This window comes from Rhincodon typus, chromosome 23 (genome assembly GCF_021869965.1).
Source record: "Rhincodon typus isolate 14 chromosome 23, sRhiTyp1.1, whole genome shotgun sequence".
NCBI classification, from domain to species: domain Eukaryota; kingdom Metazoa; phylum Chordata; class Chondrichthyes; order Orectolobiformes; family Rhincodontidae; genus Rhincodon; species Rhincodon typus.
The window spans coordinates 35,863,082-35,884,511 of record NC_063354.1 but is presented as its reverse complement, the minus strand read 5'-3'; the positions used below and the strand labels follow the sequence as shown (position 1 = coordinate 35,884,511).

General features: G+C 41.8%; 1 protein-coding gene across 1 annotated transcript in view; it reads left to right on the top strand.

Annotated features, from left to right (window-relative positions):
- The window catches only part of LOC109910686 (dynein axonemal heavy chain 9-like), a 419,178-nt gene that overhangs the window by 380,416 nt on the left and 17,332 nt on the right, over nt 1–21,430 (top strand). Inside the window, exons 64-65 of the mRNA XM_048611128.1 lie at nt 10,580–10,762; nt 12,354–12,743. Coding sequence (XP_048467085.1) covers nt 10,580–10,762; nt 12,354–12,743 — 573 coding nt within the window. The remainder of the gene's footprint in view (nt 1–10,579; nt 10,763–12,353; nt 12,744–21,430) is intronic.

Sequence of the window (21,430 nt, the reverse complement as noted above, 5' to 3'; positions counted from 1 at the left end):
AGAGGAGCAGGAAGGCTTCCTGCTCCTCTGATGCTGCTTGGCCTGCTGTGTTCATCCAGCTGTACACCTTGTTATCTTCAGCGGGATGTTGCCTGGGCTTGAGCAATTGAGCTATGCAGAGAGACGAGACAGGGTGGGATTGTTTTCATTAGAGCAGAGAAGGCTGAAGAGGGACCTGATTGAGGTGTATATAGTTATGAAGCATAGACAAGGTGGACAGGGGTAAAACAATCCCCTGTCAGAGGGGCCACCAAGTTTAGAGGAAATTTGAGGAGCAAAATTCACCCAAAGGATAGTGGGTATTCAGAACTCACTGCCAAAAGGGTTGGGGGAGACTGGAGTCCTCCTGATGTTTAGCATGTATTTAGATGCGTAGTTTAAACACCATATCATACAAGCATTAGTGGCGAAGAGCTGGGAAATGTAATTAAACTATACAGATGCTTGATGACAAGATGGGTGGAAGGGCCTTTTCTCCATGCTGTAAAAACTCTAGGACATTCTGTGACTGTCATTGAGAAGCACTCAAATCTTTATGCCAGTTTGAAATGTTTCAAGCTATTGGCTAAACTCCCACGCAGGACTGCGACAAAAATCATGACCTTGATGCTGCCCCTGGCAGAGGGGATTGTTCTTTAACCCACCACACTCTAACCCTTATCACAGCTGGCCCTGCCCCCACCCTCGCCCTCAGGCCCTGTCACAGCTGGCCCTGCCCCCACCCTCTGGCCCTGTCACAGCTGGCCCTGCCCCTGCCCTCTGGCCCTATTCCATCGTCTGTCCTCCCTAAATCTAAGCTCATAGAAAACTCTGAAGGGTGTATTCTATATCACAGCAGTTTCTGTCTGCCCATTTCACCTGCCCTTGTTGATTTAAAAACTCTGTTCCCACCTCTGTCTCCCTCCCCAAACCGCATTCGTTTAGAATCATAGAATCCCTACAGTTTGGAGGTAGGCCATTTGGCCCATCAGGTGCATACTGACCCTACAAAGAGCACCCCACCCAGACCCACCCCTTTAACTTTATCCCTATAATCCCTGCATTTCCCATGGCTAATCTACCTAGCCTGCACATCTGTGGACACTGTAGGCAATTTAGCATGGCCAATCCACCTAACATGCGCATCTTTGGACTATATTTAATATTCTCATTATCATGTGTTTAAATCATGCCATGCTGTTACCTCCACCACCCCCTCGACCCCCCCACCCACTTTACTTGATAATCTCATCCAGCCGTGCAGCCTCACTGAATATTTATGGATGGAGATTAGGAATGGCAAGAGGCAGAAAATGCTGGTGGAAATTGTGTATGGCCCCTTAATCATTGTTATATCACTGGAGAGAGTGTTAAACAAGAGGTTATTGGAGCTTGTGACAAAAGCAATGTAATAGTTGTGGGGAACTTTAATCTTAATAAAGACTGGACCAATCAAATTGACAAAGGTGGTCTGGACAATGAGTTTGTAGAATGTATTTGTGGCAGTTTCCCTGAACTAGCTAGGGAAAAGGTTATTTTGCATCCAATATTGTGAACTGAGGCTCAGTTAATCACTAACATCATAGTTTAAAGTACTAATATGATGGGAAATGTGAAATAAAATCAGAAAATGTTGGAAATGGCAGGCATCTGGAGAATGTAGAGTCAACATTTTCAGGTCAATAAGCCTTCATTAGTACTGGGTAATGTTAGAAATGTAATGGCTTTTACCCACGTGGAATGGGTAAGGTAGAAAAGTAATACCAGGGGAAAGTCTGTGATAGGGCAGGAGACATTAAATGACAAAAGCGTCAGTGGTGCAGGGATAAACATAGTAAGAAAGGGACAAGGGATGTTCAGTTCACAAGCATGAAACTGAACTTCTGTTCATTTTAATTCTGCACCATGCCTTCACACTGACCTCTCTGTCCTTGGTCTGCTGCACTGCACTATTCCAGTGAAGCTTAACACAGGCATGAGAAACAGCACCTAGCTTTCAGTTGGATACATAACAGCCTTCCACACTCAGCATTGTGTTCAACAATTTCAATCTGTAACCTCTGCCTCCTTTACTTTGCATGTTTTGACCTTACTCTTGTTTTTTTTTTATTTCGGACTGCTTTTGTTCTTTATTATGCCACTCGGATATTCTGGACACATCTATTCCTTTACTTTCCCATTGCCACTTGCTTTGGCCCTAAGCATGCAACATTTTGGTGGTTTAATCTCTCCCATCTTCTGCCCTGTCACAGGTCTTCCCTTTTGTTCTATTTCCACCCTCCTGCTTTCACTTGCTTAAAACTTATAACATTTCTAACATATAATTTATGACAACTTACAGCATTTCTAAGTTTTCCCAGTCGGGTAGAATATTAATTTTATTTCTTTGTTCACAGTTGCCACCTGACCTGCTGAATGTTTTGAGTATTTCCTGCATTTATCTCTTGATAATAAATGCTTCTCTAAATTGGAATAATAGTACGAGTGTAACTAGGTCCCTATTGTTTCCCTTATGATTCAGCCAGTCACTTGCTGTATGAATGGAAGACTGGGCATGCTCCCAAGCAATTTTATTTGTAAACATTTCTGGGGATGTTTCATTTTCATGGATGACTAAAAATCTCAGAGAAAGAACAATCTTAATCAGAATTGAAAATATTAGATTTTTAGGTAAAACATGACTTGGTTCCACCTGTTGGTTGAAGTAGCAAATGTTACTGAAATGGTAATAGAAGGTATAGGTTTACAGTGAGTGCTTGTTATCTTAAATGGAGCATAGGTAGGAAATGATTGTGTAGAACAATGATTGGCATTGAATGTAAGGACATTGTTCAACATTCAACATGATTCAACATTCTCAGCCATATACCAAGTGGCAAATAATGTTCGTTTGTGTTCAGACAGGAACAACTTGTGTTTACTTGGAACATGTCAGCAACGTGTCTCATGAAATCCAAACACATTCAGAGCTTTCAGAACGGAGAATAATGGAGTTTGATTCCATATTTGCTCAGCCATTATGTCAGTGCCATATCATCAGCACAAGGTGATGCTTTCTAAAGGTCATGGGCTTAATCAGAGTAGAAATTGGAGAGTGGCCTCAGTATAGGATGCCGTCTTGGCAGAGATGCACAAACAGGTGGCAAATAAGATGCAGAAGTGAATGAGCAGCTGGGAACTGATGTGCCATTTCAATTATATCTGCTCATCGAGTGTACTTGGAAGATTTCCTAATGGGTTTATATATCTTCCTTTTAATATATTCTGCTATGAAAACTCTTCAATCCACTTGATGCCTATTGCTTAGATTCAAAGTTGGATTGCATTTCCTACATATAAAGGACAAAATGCTTTATGGGTCGTAGTGGCTATGACGTTAATTTGAGACTTGATTTTCATATTTCCTGACCTCTATCATTGTCATTCTTCGGGTTTACAATCCCTTGAAGAAATAATGAGTCAAACTAATCATTAATCATTCCTTTGGGTGAAATTGTTGCAGTTAATGAACGCCACTCCTCGGCAAATTCAACTCATAATTCCCTTTCTTGAGTTCCCGATTCTCTTTGTTTCCAGATGCAATTATCTGAAGGGCAGCGCAAACACTGTGTATAAATAGTTTTCATGCTCAGTGACAAATGTCAATTCCCTGGGGAGTTTTACACAAGCCTTGATTTGTTTCGACGAATAGCGTATGGCAAGTTTTGGGGAAAATGCAGTCTCTTTCAGCTGTAATATCATCAATACATTCACTGAATTCACTGACTATAATGTTTTAGCAAGTATATATCTCCCTCTGATTGAACAGTTCTTCCATTAAATATTAATGGCTTAAGTATTTACATATTCAGCTCATTATAGGATAAACTAACTGGGCACACATTTTTAGGTGCCTATTATACCAATTTTTTGTTGAAATTTTAATTTTGAATTCCTGCGAAGAAAACTGACAGATGCCAATGCAGTTTAATCGCCTACTGGTATGAAAACAAGATAATGAATCCTTGCAATAAAGTCCCAGAGGTAGTTGTAAAACAAAGAAAATTGAAAGGCTTTTTCTTCAGTTTCTTTAATCTTCTCAATTCCCAGAGCTTGCTTTTGTTGCTTTTCGCTTGAATATATCTTCAATATGATAATCAAAGACAGGAAGCCTTTTATTCAGCACCAGGTTTGCTTAAAGATGGATGGCGATAAGAGAATGCCGTGTTTCAATAACTGGACCTACAGGCAACAAAAGTTTCATATTTCATTAAGGGTTCCACTGAACTCGTATTATAACTGTTTGGCATCTTATAGGATCAGTGACATCGAAAGGTTTGGAATCAGAGTTCCTGATTTTAGGGTGTACCAGCTTTCAAATGATTGAAAACAGGCTCAGGAGAAGGGGAGACAGGACCAGGTGAGTTAAGATGTTGGAAACCCAGGATAGACATAAGGGTTTGGAGCAGCCTTATGCAAGAGGCTGGATTTTGAAAGGAAGCGACTGGGGAGTGGGGTGGTGGGGAAAACAGTGAAATTCAGTCCCCCTCCAATTGTTGGCAGGCATTGGGCTTTCATTTTTTGCCACACAAGATATGCCCACTGTGGCACATGTGCTTACTGACCGAATACAAATGAAATGTTCTTCCATCGACCCTGCAGTCTCCAGTAAGGTCAGTGCTGGAGGATATCATCAGGCATGATCTCAGTGTAATTGGTGAAATTGCAGCCTGCAGAGGTTTTGTTCCTTGGCGGCGTGTGTCTGTGTGTATGTGGGTGTGTCTGTGGGTGTGTGTGTCTGTGCGTGTTGCCTGCAATCACAGGAACTTACTGATTGTGACAGTACAGGCTTGTTTCTCATATCTAACTGATTCAATCAGCTGTACCTTTGCTTCTCAGGACGCCCGTCGAACTCAAGGACAATGAGATTCGACTCCAGTCCAATGGGCTGTGCAATGCCTAATGAGTCCAGTGTGTGACCTGTGAATTCTGGCATATATGGGTAAGGTAGTGCTTGAAGAGCTTGGTTGAAGGGCTTGATTGTTTGAAGGTGCACTTCCTCCAAGGCTTCAACTATAACACAAAGCTAGCTGAGAGGATGATGCAGAGATGCTGCAGTATGATTTGTGTGAGTCAGTGGGCACATTCATGGCAGATGAAGTATCATGTGGATAAATGTGAGGTTACCCCACTTTGGTCACAAAAACAGGAAGCCAGATTTTTATCTGAATCATAGATTGAAAAAGGGGGAGGTGAAACAAGACCTGGGTGTCTTTACACAATAATTCCCGAAGGTAAGCATACAGGTGCAGCAGGCGGTAAAGAAGGCAAATGGTATGTTGGCTTCATAGTGAGAATGAGCAGGGACATCTTGCTGCAATTGTACAGGGTCTTGGTAAGACCACACCTGGAATACTGTTTGGAGTTTTGGTTTCCTTATCTGAGAAAAGATGTTCTGGCTCCATAGGGAGTGCAGCAAAAGTTTTCCAGACCGATTCTTGGAATGGCAAGATTGACGTATGAAGAGAGACTGGGTCAGTTTGGATTATTTTCACTGGAGTTTAGAGGAATGAGGGGTGAATCTCAAAAAAAGTTGTTATGATCAAACAGATTAGACAGGGTAAAGGTAGGAAGGATGCTTCCGATCACTCGGGAACCCAAAACCAAGGGTCACAGTATAAGGATATGGGAAGTATTTAGGACTGAGATGGGAAGAAATTAATTCACCCAGAGACTGGTTAGCCTGTGGAATTCTCTGCCACAGAAAGAAGTTGAAGCCAAAACATTGAATGTTTTCAATAAAAAGATAGACCTAGTTCTTAGGGCTAAAGGGATCAAAAATTATGGGAAGAAAGCAGGAACAGGGCACTGAATTGGATGATCAGCCATGACCATTTTGAATGGTGTAGCAGGCTCAAAGGGATGAATGGCCTACTCCTGTTCCCTTTTTTAAAAAATTAACCTGTTTTCCTAATCGCCCTGTTCAGAATTGTTATTGCACACGTCTGGAGCAGGTGGGACTTGAATCCAGGCCTCCCTGCCCAGGTTTGGGACACTACCACTGCCACAAAAGGGCCCCTGAAAGCCCCTGCTCCCATTTTCCATGTTTCTATGCTTCCAACCTCACATCTGCTCTTTTCCAATGTGGTTTCTCAAAATGCTTGGTGCTGTCCTGAATGAACTACCTTCATTCTGAATTAGTCAAAAGCCAGTATCTCCTGATGAGCTGGTGGGGATGTGTAATGCCCTCAGAGGTGCTTTGAGAGCAGTCCTGAAGCATTTCCAATGACCTACATGGAAGTGTCTTGTACCATCTGAGTTCTGAGGTAGAACAGCTAGCTTGGGGAGCCTGGTGTGAGGCAAACAAATATTGTGTCCAGTCCAGCAAAGCTGATTTTTGAGTAATTAGTGATTGGATGCTGGACAAGGTGACTTGGGAGAAAAGGCTGCTATTGGACCGTTTCTTACTGCTTGATTTGAAAGATTCGGCAAAAGCAGTAATGTGGTACTTTTCCACTTCTTTGCAGTGCAGTTGTAGGTTGTCCAAAACTCTGAAGCATATAGCAGCAAGGGAATCACTGCTGTCCAACAAGTATGGCCATATTCACATCTTACACCTGAGAACATGCACCTTTCATATCAGGCAGATGAAGGAGGTTTTCATTCAGTTACATATTCAAAACACACATTATGCACCCTGTTGTATCCCCACTAAATGCTTGGTTGACCTGATAAAAAACTGTTAGTTTTTGACAGTTCAGCTGCAGGAGATAATGATTGTGCTGATATCCTTTGGCATCAGTTTGGTTTAAACAAAAACCACAAAATTTTAAAAAGTCCAATAAAGGACCCATAAATCCAGTGATAGAATTCAAATATTGCTGGACTCGAACTTCCTCATTACCTACCCCCCCAAAAATAGATGGGTCTGAATTGAGTCGGAAGTAAAAATGTTGAGAATCTGCTTCCTAATCCCAGCATACCTCCAAACTGACCCCTTCCGGATCTAACAGAGGTAGGAAAGGCAGGATTGGTAGGTGGGAAACACTGGTCTCCCAAAAGGTGGGTTGTCTCATCAAATATTAGAATGAGATTGAGAATCTTATGTAACTGCCATTTTAAATTTCCCCTGGCTGCTCAGGTTTTCCTGGCCCTTGAGAACCCATCCATTAAAGAGAGGCAAGGACAGTCGATCAAGGAGATGAAGTGCCTTTTCACGTCTAGATGGATCCAGATTAACTAGCTTGACAATCCATCTATTATTAGATGGACTGTTTGACAATTCTGATTTCCTGACATCAGGCTTCATGCTGCTCAAACTCTGATCTACACCCACCCGCCCATCACCTCACATTGGGCCTTCAATCACAAACACCCTGGGTTCTGGTCTCCTGCACCCCCGCCCACCCACTTTGGCCCCTAAAAATCCTACAGAGTTGCCTGCTACATCTCTTCAGTTTTGCCTCCCATTTCCACCCTATCTGGCCACCCACCATCCCTGCCACTGGATTACAATCACCACCTGTTCTGACATGTAGTCACTTACCAGTAGACCAAAAAAAACACCCTCTATGGCCTTCACTCATCTTCCCCAATTCCAAACTAGTATCATCCGCTATCTCCCCTTGCGTAGATCTCTGATCCTTTGCCCTCTAGCAGATCAGAAGCTGTGCAGGGAGAGGGAAAGTGGGTGGGCTGGGGAGATTGAAGACAAGAATGGGTGAAATTGGAGGCTAGAAGTCAGATCAGAAGCCAGAGTGGTGGAAGGGGGTAGCTCTCTGCCCTGCACCTGAGGTATTGATGATAAAAGTCTGCTAACTTCCTGTGGCCAGGAAATGGAGACCAAAAAGTTGGTCATCAGCTGTTGCTGTTAATTCAAGCAGAAACTAAGGGAGATCTGTTCCTCCATGTTTCTTCATTGCAAAAATTGCATCCTCCAACCTCATGCCCCTCCCCACCAGGGAGATAAGATTGGGATAAATATGTATGAATGTGTTCAGGCAGCATGAACGTTTCAGGAAATAATTAGCAGGAACCAGATCAAATTGAATAGTCTCTTTGCTTAAAAGGAAATGAAATGTAGATTTTTGTTTTAGTGTACACACTTTGTCAGGCCTGATTCTTTCACTGAGCTTAGTTGAGTAATCAGTACCATTAAGAGCTCATTATCAAACTTGGCCACACTAATCCAAAAACAGTGATGACAACGATGTAAATTTAAATCCAAAGCGCATTCAGTCTGCTTATGGAAGCTGTTATCTATTGAGAACACAAAGGCAACAGGGTGAAGGACATGCAGGCAATGTAATACAGAAGTAAATTATTTTCCCTTTTTCCTTTCAATATTTCTGACAAAAACCCAGATAGCAGCTGAACTGTAGCTGTTCCTGCAATTCTGCTGAAACGATCAAATCTATTCTAATGTCAACCAAAATTGGACAATGTTAACACACAGCATGGTATTGTGAAAACAAGGAGCAAATTAGTGTCAGTTCCACAATTGCTCAGTGTACAGAAGGTAACCAGAAACCATTTACGATGACAGAACATATTTAACAGCAGCACCTACAATTCTTATTAAATGTCAAAATCTTTCTAAAGGCAGTTAATTCCAAATGCAATGGGAAAGATATTCAAGAAAATTTAGATTTTTATTTTGGTGAGTTTGGAGCTTAACATGTTAAGGTTGTTTATTTTAAAGTATAGCATATTTCTATGTTGTAGCCAGGCTCGATGTGGGATGAATGCAATGCGCAGCTTCCTCCACCCTACCTCAGCAGTGAGCAAGAGCACAAAGGTGCAACTAATGAAGAAAGACAGCTGAGAATAAGACGCAATGGAAAGAAATATGAATAGGTTCCGTAGTGACACCAAGAAGCTATGCGGCAAGTTGTATCAAATCTGATTGTCTGCAGTGAGCACTCTGACAACTGAACTTGACTAGCACCCCATCTACCACCTCGCTCCATCTATTGCCGATACACAGTGGCAGCAGTCTCCAAGATGTACTGCAGAAATTCATCAAGCTTCGTTCAACAGCACCTTATAACCTGTGACCTCTAACACATAGAGGGACCAGGGCCGCACATACATCAGAGCACTCCTACAGTGGTTCAAGAAAATAGCTCACCACCACGTCCTCAAGGGCAATTAGGGATGAGCAATAAATGCTAGCCTAGCCAGCAACACTTGCCTTATGTGAGTGAATAAATTTAAATAAAAAACTACTCGCTATGATGTGGACATTTATATACTTTTTTTGCATTTAGCAGAATTTAGGATGAAGGTCTAATAACGCCCCTGCCTGTGACCCACTCCAGGACTTGATGACCAAGGAACATGTATTTGTAAAATGGTCAACTAGTGTAAACTTGTTAATCCTTCCAATGTATCCCAATGGCAGGCAATAACAGCAGGTGAGATCCCCATTCAACGACATGATTTAAGGAAAATTGGAGCCTCGAATATCACTATCTGTAGCTTCAAGGATGCAAACCCAACATACATGTAAACACACACATTACTGTGGCAACACAGACTCTCTGAGTGAACCACCAGCACAATATGTAAGATAACTAAAGACTGAAACAAAGTAACCAGAGACTGTTGAACCATGTACATTTGTCAAGTGTAAGGAGCTGTGCTATAGCTACTCAGCATTGATAAAACAGAGCATTCAGTCATATTTACATTGCAGTTTATTGGCGCTTTGTGGATACATATTCCTAGAATCCCTACAGTGTGGAAGCAGGCCATTCAGCCCATTGAGGCCACACTGACTGCCTCCCGAAGAGCATCCTGCCCAGACCAGCTCCCGACTCTATCCCTGTAATTCTGCATTTCCCACGGCTGATGTACCTAGCCTGCACATCTGTGGACACAAAGGGCAATTTAGCATAGCCACCCCACCTAACCTGCACATTTTTGGATTGTTGGAGGAAACCGGAGCACCCGGAGGAAACCCTCTCAGAAATGGGGAGAACATGCAAACTCCACACAGGCAGTCACCCAAAGTTGGGTTCATATCAAGATTCCTGGCACTGTGAGGCAACAGAGCTAACCACTGAGCTACAAATTGGTTGTGACACCATTTTTACTTCTGAGTTGCCTAATTGGCTCCAGAGCATCTTGAGATGTCCTAAGGTCTTTCCAGCCTTTCTCAATGGAAAGCTCAACTTAAATCAATAGGATGAGGCAAGAGGATGACGAGAATAAGTTTCAGAACATGGAGAGTCTTTAGTTAAGGTAAGTGCCCTGTGTTCAAGGTGCAAACATGGATTACCTTCCAATTGCAATAAGTTTAAGGTCAGAGTTCAGTCCTGCCAAGTGTCTCTCTATAACAAGTATGCACAGGTTTTCCCAATATGCACAATAGAGGTAGGAAGATGGCAGGTTGCCCATCTACAACGTTCCCACCTGATCAAATGACCCCCTGACCACCACCCTTAAATTCTGCCTGTGGACCGTCAAAATTTGGATCTTTTTCTCCATAGTATATTCCATCCATTGCTAATTTATGTTCTCAGCAGTCACCAGAGAGCTAACGTCCTGACCCTTTCTTCAAAACATTGTGATAATGTGGAGATTCTCACAGCTGTGCCTCTGTTTTCTGGCATTCCAGGTAAAGGCCACTTTGGACGAGGTGATAGAAAAGTTGCCGGAGGAGTTTAACATTGCAGAGTTGATGAGCAAGGCAGAGGAGCGGACACCCTATGTTGTGGTGGCTTTTCAGGAGTGTGAGCGAATGAACACTCTTACCTCGGAGATTAAGCGTTCACTTAAGGAGCTGGACTTGGGGTTAAAGGTACTTTGTGAACATTCCAAAGGCTAAATTAAACCATTTACATTCTTAGGCAAGGGAAGGGAAATTTGATTTATAAAAATTCTTAATCTCTTGAGGGTCTTATCCTGGCATTACAGAAAAAAAATCCATTATTTTTTCTTTTAATGGTTTCGTGCTGAGGGGTGACCTTATAGAGATTTACAAAATCATGAGGAGTATGGAGAAGGTGAATAGCCAAGGTCTTTTCCCCAGGGCGGGGGAGTTCAAAACTAAAGGGCGTACAATTAAGGTGAGAAGGGAGAGATTTAAAGGGGACCTAAGCAGTAACTTTTTCACACACAGGCTGATATATGGACTGAATAAGCTGCCAGAGGAAGTGGTCAAGGCTGGTACAATGATAACATTTAAAAGACATTTGGACAGGGACAGGAGTAATGTTGGTGACATCAAATTATCCACTGATTTTGATTTGATGTGATTCATTATTGTCACATGTACCAAGATACAGTGAAAAATATTGTTCTGTGTGCTAACCAGACAAATTATACCTTACATAAGTATATCAGGGTAATAGAACCGAATGCAGAATATAATGTTACAGGTGCAGAAAAAGATCAACTCTAATATATGAGAGGTCCGTTCATAAGTCTGATAACAGCGGGAAAAGCTGTTCTTAAATCTGTTGGTACGCATTTTCAAACATCTGTATCTTTCTGCCTGATGGAAGAGATTATAACTGGGGTAGGAGGGGTCTTGTGGCTGAAGATTGTTGCAAATGCCTCAGCCCTATCTTTCATACAGATGCTTCCACATGATTGAGGACGGGATATTTGTGTAGCCTTCTCCTCCTCCTGCAGCGAGTTATTTAATTGCCCACCACCGTTCATGACTGGATTTGGCAGGACTATGGAGCTTAGATCTGATCCATTGGTTGTGGGCTCGCTTAGCTCTGTCTATCACTGCTGCTTATGCTGGTTGCCTTGTAAATCGTCCTGTGTTGTAGTTTCACCAGGTTGATACCACATTTTTAGAAATGCCTTGTACTGCTTCTCGCATGCCCCTCTACACTTTTCGTTGAACTCAGTTGGATCTCCTGGTGGTAGATTGGGGGAATCTGCTGGGCCATGAGGTTTGTAAGTCATGTTGGAGTATGATTCTGCTCGTGCTTTAACTTTGTGTAAGTGAATGGATTTTGAATGGATTAATACTGGCCCCTATGTCCATTGATGAAGCTCAGTGGAGCAAGCTAACTGGCATGATCCTTTACAAACCCTGCGGAGCTGCACCTTTTCAGAAATGAATTCTATTCCTCTGATTGCCAGGACCTTGCAGACATTCTGAACATTTTATTTCTTCCTTTGCTACGTGGACAGGAAGGGTGTTTCTTGGCTTCCTCCAAACTCTTTGCATTTGAGATTGAGACATGGACAGTTTATTTGGCTCAGATAATTGAAACAACTGTTCACAGTTAATGTTCTTAATTAATTACAAAACCAATTTCTCATTATGACTTTTCTGGCCACATTTTATGCCAAATACGATAAAAGCAAAGAAGAAGCTTGATGTTCAGCCTCTTCCACTGAAACTTTCCCTCCTTCTGCTTTTTCGTTAGGGAGAACTGACCATGACAAGTGACATGGAGAGCCTTCAAAATGCCATCTTCTTTGATCAAATACCAGATTCCTGGAGTAAACGAGCCTACCCATCAATGGCTGGACTAGCCAATTGGTTTGTTGACCTCCTGAACCGCATTAAGGAATTGGAAACTTGGACATCTGACTTTGCCCTCCCTTCTGCGGTGTGGCTGGCTGGCTTTTTCAACCCCCAGTCTTTCCTCACAGCCATCATGCAATCCATGGCTCGGAGGAATGAATGGCCTTTGGACAAAATGTGTCTTCACTGCGACGTTACAAAGAAAAGTCGTGAGGACTGTAGTGGTCCACCTCGTGAAGGTAGCTACATACATGGACTGTTCATGGAGGGCGCACGTTGGGATTCTCAGGTATTCAGATTTTCTCTCATTGGTGCTATATAACAATATAAAAATTCTTCACTTTTTTTTGTAAACATTCTCTGTGGTCCTTGAACTAAATGCCCCACTGTTTGCAAGTTCACATCCTACAGTCAATATAACTGGGATTCATTTGATCATGACAAGAGGGCCCTGTGTTGCAGGCTGAGTCCAGGACCCTGTTTAAGTGAAGCGGTATCACTCGTGCTTTTTAATATAGTTACCACCTCAATCAAATTTTCTTCCCCAGATCTGATCAGAACACAGCTTAGATTTGGAAGTTTAATGTAATCCAAATGTGAATGTATTTCTCTGACTGCTACAAACAGCAATCAAAAGATCTACAGCAATGCTTGAAACATTGTGAAGTTATTTCTCAGGGTGATTGTTTTCATGCAGCATTGCTTTCTGATACCATTCTTGTGTAGAGTACAGTACTTATCCTTGAATCAAGCTTCTATTCATGGCTCCATGATACTCTTGGTGAGAGTACAAACTAGTTGTTTTTGTGTCACGCTGGATGTTGATCCTTGTTCATACCTTTTAGCAGTTTGCCAGCCGAAATACTTGAATAAACATAAAGGTTAGGTTAGAATTCCTTCAGAAATCAACATAGCTTAGTTCTCACTGTCCGTTGCCTGCACCAGTTTTAGTCTACTGCTTTGCAATATGAAGCAAATTCTCATTATTTTTTCCAGCAAATTGCAGGATGAGTGTATATTTGAAGACTGATACTTTATTAATTAAGCAGATGAGAGTACAAGCAAAAGCCCCCAGTTCTAGGTTGTGTGGCTTACTTGTAGAAGTTTCTTTTTGTCAGATAAACAGAACAAATAATGATGGGATCTTCAAGTTTTAATCAATATAATCTAGTCTATTGTACCAATTAGATTACATGAGGCGCTATTCTGTCAGTCTGTCAGTACAGCTACCTTTGGAACAATGACACATCAGTGAGTCAAGCTCTGAGTCTAAATCATAAAACAACAATGGAGTGTGGAGCATAAAGAAGCCCAAGGGGCATTGTAGATATTTCCCAAAGTGATACACAGCACAAGAATCAGAAGAGTTTTAAGTTATAAGTAAGCTTTGACACCATTACTAGTCTGTGGATGTTAAGTGAGATTTAAAGTTGCTGCTGTGTCTTGAATTCATTTGAGAGTGTCCATTATTTCCTTTGGTCTGTGTTTATTTGACATGTGATTAGGAGGTAATTTATGGTGCACTGGGATAAGAGTTAAATTCTCTCCTTTGGGTTAGAGCTCTGCTAAAGCAGGACTGCCACCCAGCTTTCCATATCTGCCCCAACTCTGACCCACATCCCTGGTTTGCAGATTGGTGTGGTGCGGTTCATCAGTTGTGCATCACTGGTTTTGAGAGGAAATCTAACTACAGCAGGGGAGTTAGCCTATCCAGTCACACATCAACACTGCAGCTGTTACACCAGAAGAGCCAGTGAGGGATCTAAAGTGGTATAAGTATCCTGATGATCAGGAGTAACATCCCGCTGATGGCCTCATCCAGTCTGTGCGCTTTACCAGGTCAATGTTGGGATCAAACTCGAGGGGCAGGTTGCTCTACTGAAGCACGTGGGGCCATTCACTCTACTTCCAGGGTCAATGGGTCGGAAAGAAAGGGTGTGTAGGACAAATAATCACTTCTGAGGCTTTTCTATCTGTCTGTGCCCAACCTTCCTAACCATTCGATCAGCAATGTTCTTAGTGATAACTGGAAGAGGGAAATATAGTCATAGAGTCATACAGCATGGAATTAGACCCTTCAGCCCAACCAGTGCATGGCAACCATAACCTCAAACTAAACTAGTCCCACCTGCCTGAATCCAAACATTTCTTATTCACATACTTTACTAAATGTCTTTTAAACATTATAGCTGTACCCACATCCACCACTTTCTCAGAAAGTTCATACCACACAAACTATTCTTGTGTAAAAAAACTACTGCTCATGTCTTTTTAAATCTTTCTCCTCTCACCTTAGAAATATGCCCCCTAATCCCCCACCCTAGGTAATAGACACCTGCCACTGACCACATCTATGCCCTTCCTTGTCGTATAAACCTCTGTAAGGTTGCCTCTCGACCTCCTACACACTAGTGAAAAAGGTCCCAGCCTATCCAGCCTTACCTTCTAACTCAAACCCTTCATTCCCAGCAACATCCTGATTAAAAAAGCAAAGTTGCTGGAAAAGCTCAGCAGGTCTGGCAGCATCTGTGAAGGAGAAAACAGAGTTAATGTTTCAGGTCCGGTGACCCTTCCTCAGAACATCCTGATTAATTTCTTCTGAATGCTGTCCAACTAAATAATATCCTTCCTATGACAGGGAGACCAGAACTAGACACAGTACTCCAAAATCCTGTACAACCTGAACATAATGTCCCTACTCCTGTGCTCAAAGGTCTCAGCAATAAAGGCAAGCGTGTTAAACTCCTTCTCAGTCACCCTATCTGTATGTGATGCAAGCTTTGAAGAATTATGTACTTGAACACCTGGCTCTCTCTGTTCTATAGCACTGCCCAAGATGCTACTTTTAATTGTATAAGTCTAGTCTTTGTTTGTTTTACCAAAACGCAATACCTCACATTTATCCAAATTAAACTCCATTGGCCACTCTTTGGCTCATTGACCCCTCTTTGGCTCATTGACCCAACCTTCTTCACTGTTCACTCTCCCACCAATCTGCAAACTTATTGACCGTGCTTTTTATATTCACATCTAAATCACTTAAACAAGACAAAACAAAAGTGGATCCAGCACTGATCCCTGTGGAACATCGCTGATCACAGGCCTCCACCCCGAAAAACAATCCTCCACCATCACACTCTATCTCCTGCCGTTGAGGCAATTTTGTATCCAATTGAATCCCGTGTGATCTAACTTTACTAATTAGTCTACCACGTCACACGTTTTCAAAGGCTTTACAAGGGTCAACGTGAACAATGTCTCGTAGAGGATGTGTTTTTTCTTAATCCTTTTACAGATTGCAGTGCTGGCTAGGCCAATATTTGTTGTCTATCCCTGATAGCCCAAGAGAAGATAGTGGTGAGCTGGTTTCTTAAGCTGCTACGGTCTATCTAGTAAAGATAAATCTGCAGTGTTGTTCGCATATAAGTTCCAGGATATTGACCAAGCTACAATGAAGGAATGGCAGAGTAGTTCCAAAGTGGGGTGGTGTGTGTTGTGGAGGGTAACGTACAGTTCTCAGACATCAGCAAAATGACCTTTTCAGATGATAGCGATCGTGGGTTTGGAAGGTGCTGTTGAAGTATCAATGGCTTGCAAGTGCAGTATTGGTGTGAAGTAGTTACAAGTCACTCTGACACTGATTATCATGTAAGTGCACCCTGGATCCAGAGTCAAGAGCTGACAGTGATACCCATGCTCATGCTGCTTCACTTTGTAATTGGCTCAGACAAGCTTATCAGTGTGAATCTGAGTTCGTTTTGCACTGGCATTAATCTTGCCGCGACAGTTTGCAGTAATTGAGAAGAGTTTGAAGGATTTAGTAACAGACAAGGGAGGCATTGATCTATGAAAAGTGATGTTGTTATGGAGTCTGTCTTTTGCTTCTGGTTTTAATGCATGAAATGCAACATTTGTTTTTCTAGGTCTGCGGTAGAGTCGATACTTCAGTTCTGAATATGCGCCTGTCCATTCATCTCATGTTTAAACAATATATATTAAATGCAAAAGATTGCGTTTTTAAAAAAGTACATGTTACTTGACATTCCGTTCCCATTATCTCTACATAGTATTCAGCTACCAAAAGGTTTTATTTATTTATTCTGTCGTGTACAGATTAACAAAATTCCTCCGAGAAATGGAGTGTTGAATGTAACATTTTGGAGCACTTAGCAAATATTCTGCACAGCAACAGTATCGTTTCATGTTGATAAGCAGGTTAAGTATTCATGTGCAACCTTGCTTGGTGATTCTCTTTTATAATTCATGCCTTAAAATGAGGCAAGAAAAAAATTATAAAAAGAAATGCTTTGTTCCTGCTCAGGGAATAAATATTCTTGACTCCAAGTGATGTAAAATTTACCATTGCAAATCGAATTGTGACCTACTAAAAGACTGTAAGTGTCAAGTATAAATGTAGATTACAGTGGGATTTGGGATATATTGCTGATATCAGAAAGACAACTTTGGCGTTTTGCTGTTAACTCCATGCTTGTTCTTCATGTCATTTTCACCCGTATCTTCATTTACCTTTTAATAAATACATTGGGGTTGAACTTTACACACAGATGGTCTTCCTGTGCTCCCCACCTCGGCCTTATAAAATGGAGGTAAGGCAGGAATGGGCAGTCTGAGTCATCTAGTACTTCTGACAGGTTGTTAATTGGCTCAGCCCCCTTGCCAGTCTCAGCAGTGCCACCAGGAGAGGTGGTCACTGCTGGGACTGCAGGCAAGTAGGGGAGCGAGAAGGTTAGAGTCAATTTTTTTGCAAATAGTTATGCAGGGCCCAAACTGCTCTATCGGCAATGAATACTAAATCTTGGTTTCAAACTTCTTTATAATGCTCCTTACTTCTGTAATCACCATTAGCCCTACAGCTTTGTGAGATATCTTCATTCCTCCAATCCAGGCCTTTTGAGCAACACTGATTTTTATCTATAGGGTCTGGTGCCAGAAGCTCTGTCTCTTTTTATTGCTCTGAAAATGAAGATTTTAAGAAAGTTGCACCTACTGGTTGCAGGCCCACTACTTATATCTATTCATTAACCACAGAATCTCTCACAGCGAATGCAGGTGAAGGTGTAGCTATTGCTAGGGCGTGCGATTGGATTTTTCCTTCTCACCCTTTTTCTCTATTATGCTAGTTCTTCATTCTGTGCCAAAGGTGTCTGCAATCCTCCCAATGTAACATCTCCCAGCATCACTGTCTATGGCCTGTGTTTTTCACGAGCAATTGGCAATGTGGCACACAGAGGGGGTTGTCTTCAGGGAGTCCCTGAAGCATTTGTCTGAGGCTCCTCATCTCCCTTTACCAGTAGTTGGCTCTCCATACAGGACAATCTTGGACAAGCGATTGTCATCTATTTGGACAATGTGACCTACCCCAATGCAGTTGGCTGTTTCTAGGGCATTAATGTTTATGATGCAGTCCAGCCAGTTGAGGATGTTGCAGGGTCTGCACAAAATGACGTGTGCTAGAAGGCATATGTGAATGGTGATACAGGACCCTTGACTCAGCGCCACACAGAAGCTTTGTTCATTTTGAGTTTAGTCTGTGCTGTAAGGCTGTGGTTGCCCCAAATCACACCAATTTCTTTATCTCACACAATGCAAGCTCAATAAAGAACTAGGCCGAACCAAACACCTCATTGTTCTTAATTTACAGGAAAGGACCATCACTCATCAAAACCGCTTGTTAGTTGAAATTAAAAGTGCATATTGATAAGTTCTCTGCTGGTAGAGTGCAATGTTACACCAGCCCCATTATTCCATGGGTCATATCTTAAGCACTTTTTACAGTCATCAATGTTACCATTTAAAAACTTTACTTATGACTTGTTGTGAACATCAAAGTGTATCAACCAAGTGTCACGATAAATGTAATCATTAGCTTACCATCAAAATGAAGCCTGCTCACTAACAATGCAATTGTTGTTGATCACCATACACAGTCAGTAAAGTAGAAGTATGAAAGCTTCTTGTTTTAAATATAACACACACATTCAATCATCAGGAAGAGTGGGAGAAAAAATTGATTTCTTTGCAAAGATTGTCTTTCTAAACAAAAGTGAAAGCACTTGGGCCAATTGGTTATTCATGGGAGGGAGAAGGATAAAGCATGGAATGTTCTGGAGTCTCTTATTCTAGTGTGAATACGCGTGTAATCAGTTCTCTAGTTGTATCCTGTTGTCTCTGAAGTCTTGCAGATAAACTTGCCTAGGAAATACAATTTTTAGATGTTCTAGCAATCATTCTTTCAAGAACAAGCTGAGTTAGAGGAAAGCCAGCTAAGAACAAGCTGTCTAGCATGATCTCTCCTATCTCTGGGGGAAAGAAATCCATCTCAGTTCAAGGTCAGATCGATCTGATGGATTTCACCCTGAACTGATGTGGAAGATTTCCTTCCCAGAGATGGGAGATGTCAGCTGGGTAGCTGAACAGGCTTTCCTCCAACTCAGCTGGTTCTTAGCAGGCTTTCTTCCAAATGAACCAGATGAAACAAAAACCCTCTCCAAACCTGTCACTGTTCAAAAACAGCCCCATCAGGAGTCACAGCAAAGTAAGCAGTCATCACCAGTCTTGTGATTTCTAGGAAGCGTTGTCTGAAAAAAAGTCTCCATTGTCCACAGTGAACTTTCAGTGACATCTTTTAAAGAGGCCACACCTGGTATATTCACAAATTTGAAATAAATTATATAATCCTTTAAGACTCAAACCCTGGAAGTAACATTAAATGTAGGTCATCTTCGTGACAATATACAAATTATAGGTACTGAAGTGACAGATTAAAAGATGGAGAGGATCTGGGAATGACGATAGATGACATGAGAGCAGAACATTACCATGCTGCAAACACAAAAATTCTAATACCCACACTTTTAAGCATTAAATTGAATTTGCTTTTTGTCAGCCCAGTATTGCCTAGTGAAATTTGTTGTTTTGGGATCTGGTTTAAATCTGCCAGAGAGACAGTTGGATGCCACGCAGAATAAATCATTATCCCACTAGGTCACCTTTGGCATTAAAAGAAAATGTACAGATCATATCAGGAGAAGCATGGCTGACATTTATGGAGCTGTAACTTGTCTGTGATTGGTTGAGCACTCTGCAGTTTGAATAATAAAGGCAATTTGAATGCAGCCTACATTATATTAACTGTAGCACATCTGCAGATTTCTATGTAGTATTTTTTATTAGTCTAACAGCACTGCAGTTGCACAATTGTGCATGATGTCACTGAACGTTGATGAATTGAAGCCATTGCCAGTACAAATATTGCCATCTCTAACATTTTTGGTTTATTCTCCAGTGTTTTCTTCAGTTGATCTACCTCTGCATCAATTTGCATAGTGACAGAAAAGTCTAGTAACCACCTGGGTTCGTATGAATAAATTGAACCTGATGGTAAAGATTTGTATTGATCTTTGAAAAGGTACATGTGTCCTTCTGAAAGGAATACTTGCCCCTAGAGACACTCTTCAAGGAAGGGTTGTGTTAGATTTTGACCTGCCTGATTTGGCTTCAAATGTAGAATGGGAATGCAGACTCGCAGCATTATTATATTTTATGTGTATAAAACGTTCAACTTATTACAGAAATGGGACTTGAAATTTACCCACAAATGCATCACACTTTCGTATTAAATGGGGTAGGATAGAAGAGTCACTGTTTCTTCAGAGACTAGCACTAATCAATACAGACATGAATTCAAATCCTCCACAGCAGCTGGGGAGATTTAAATTCAATTAATGAACAAATCTGGAATAAAATACTCCTCCCAGTAACTTGGGCCATGAAACTATGGGATTGTTGTTACAAACTCATTTGGTTTTCTGATATCCTTTCAGGATTGAAATCAATTGTCCCTGCCCAGTCTGGCATCTATGTGACTCCAAACCCGTGTAGGGTCATAGAGTTAGACAGCATGGAAAAAGACCCTTTGGTCCAACCAGTCCATGCTGACCATGTCCCCAAGATAAATTAGTCCCAACTGCCTCCGCCAAGCCCATATCCCTCCAAACCTTTCCTATTCATGAACTTACCCAAATATCGTTTACTCGTTGTTACTGTACCTGCATCCACCACTTTCTCTGGCAGTTCATTCCACACATGAACCACTCTGAATAAAAAAGTTGCCCCTCATGTCCTTTTTAAATCTGTCTGCTCTCACCTTAAAAAATATGCTCCATAGTGTTGAACTCCCTCCACCCAAGGGAAAAGACCCTCGACATTCACTTTATCTATATCAATGTGTTTAACTTTTAATTGCCCTCTCAAATCATCTCGCAAGCCATTTCCGTTGTATCAAACCAGTACGCAAACCATTCGGACCAACAGGCACCGACCTAAGGGTCAGATATGGGGATATGTGCAGTCCGGTCAACCCTGCAAAGCCCTCTTCACCAATATCTGGGGATTGTGCTCAAATTGGGAGAACCAATGAAGCAGCAGCCTGGTGTAGTCACACTCACAGGATTATCCCTTTCAACAATCAGACTCATTCCTCACCATCCACTGGAAAGAACCAAGTACAAGAACCAAAGGGGAATCTACTCCCTCCATAGGTTAATAGAGTCATACAGCATGGAAACAGACTCTTCAGTTCAACCAGTTCATGCTGAACATAATCCCAAACTAAACTAGTTCCACTTGTCTGCTCCTGGCCCATATCCCTCCAAACCTTTCCTATTCATGTATCTATCCAAATGGCTTTTAAACATTGTAATTGTGCCCGTATCCACCACTTCCTCAGGAAGTTCATTCCACACACAAACCACCCTCTGTGTAAAGTAATTGCCTCTCGTGTTTTTTTTTTAATTTCTCTCATCTCACCTTAAAAATGTGCCCCCTAGTCTTGAAATCACCCGTCCTAGGGAAAAGACAACTACCATTAACTTTACAGATAGTAGGAACTGCTGATGCTGGAGAATCTTAGATAACAAAGTGTAGAGCTGGATGAACACAGCAGGCCAAGCAGCA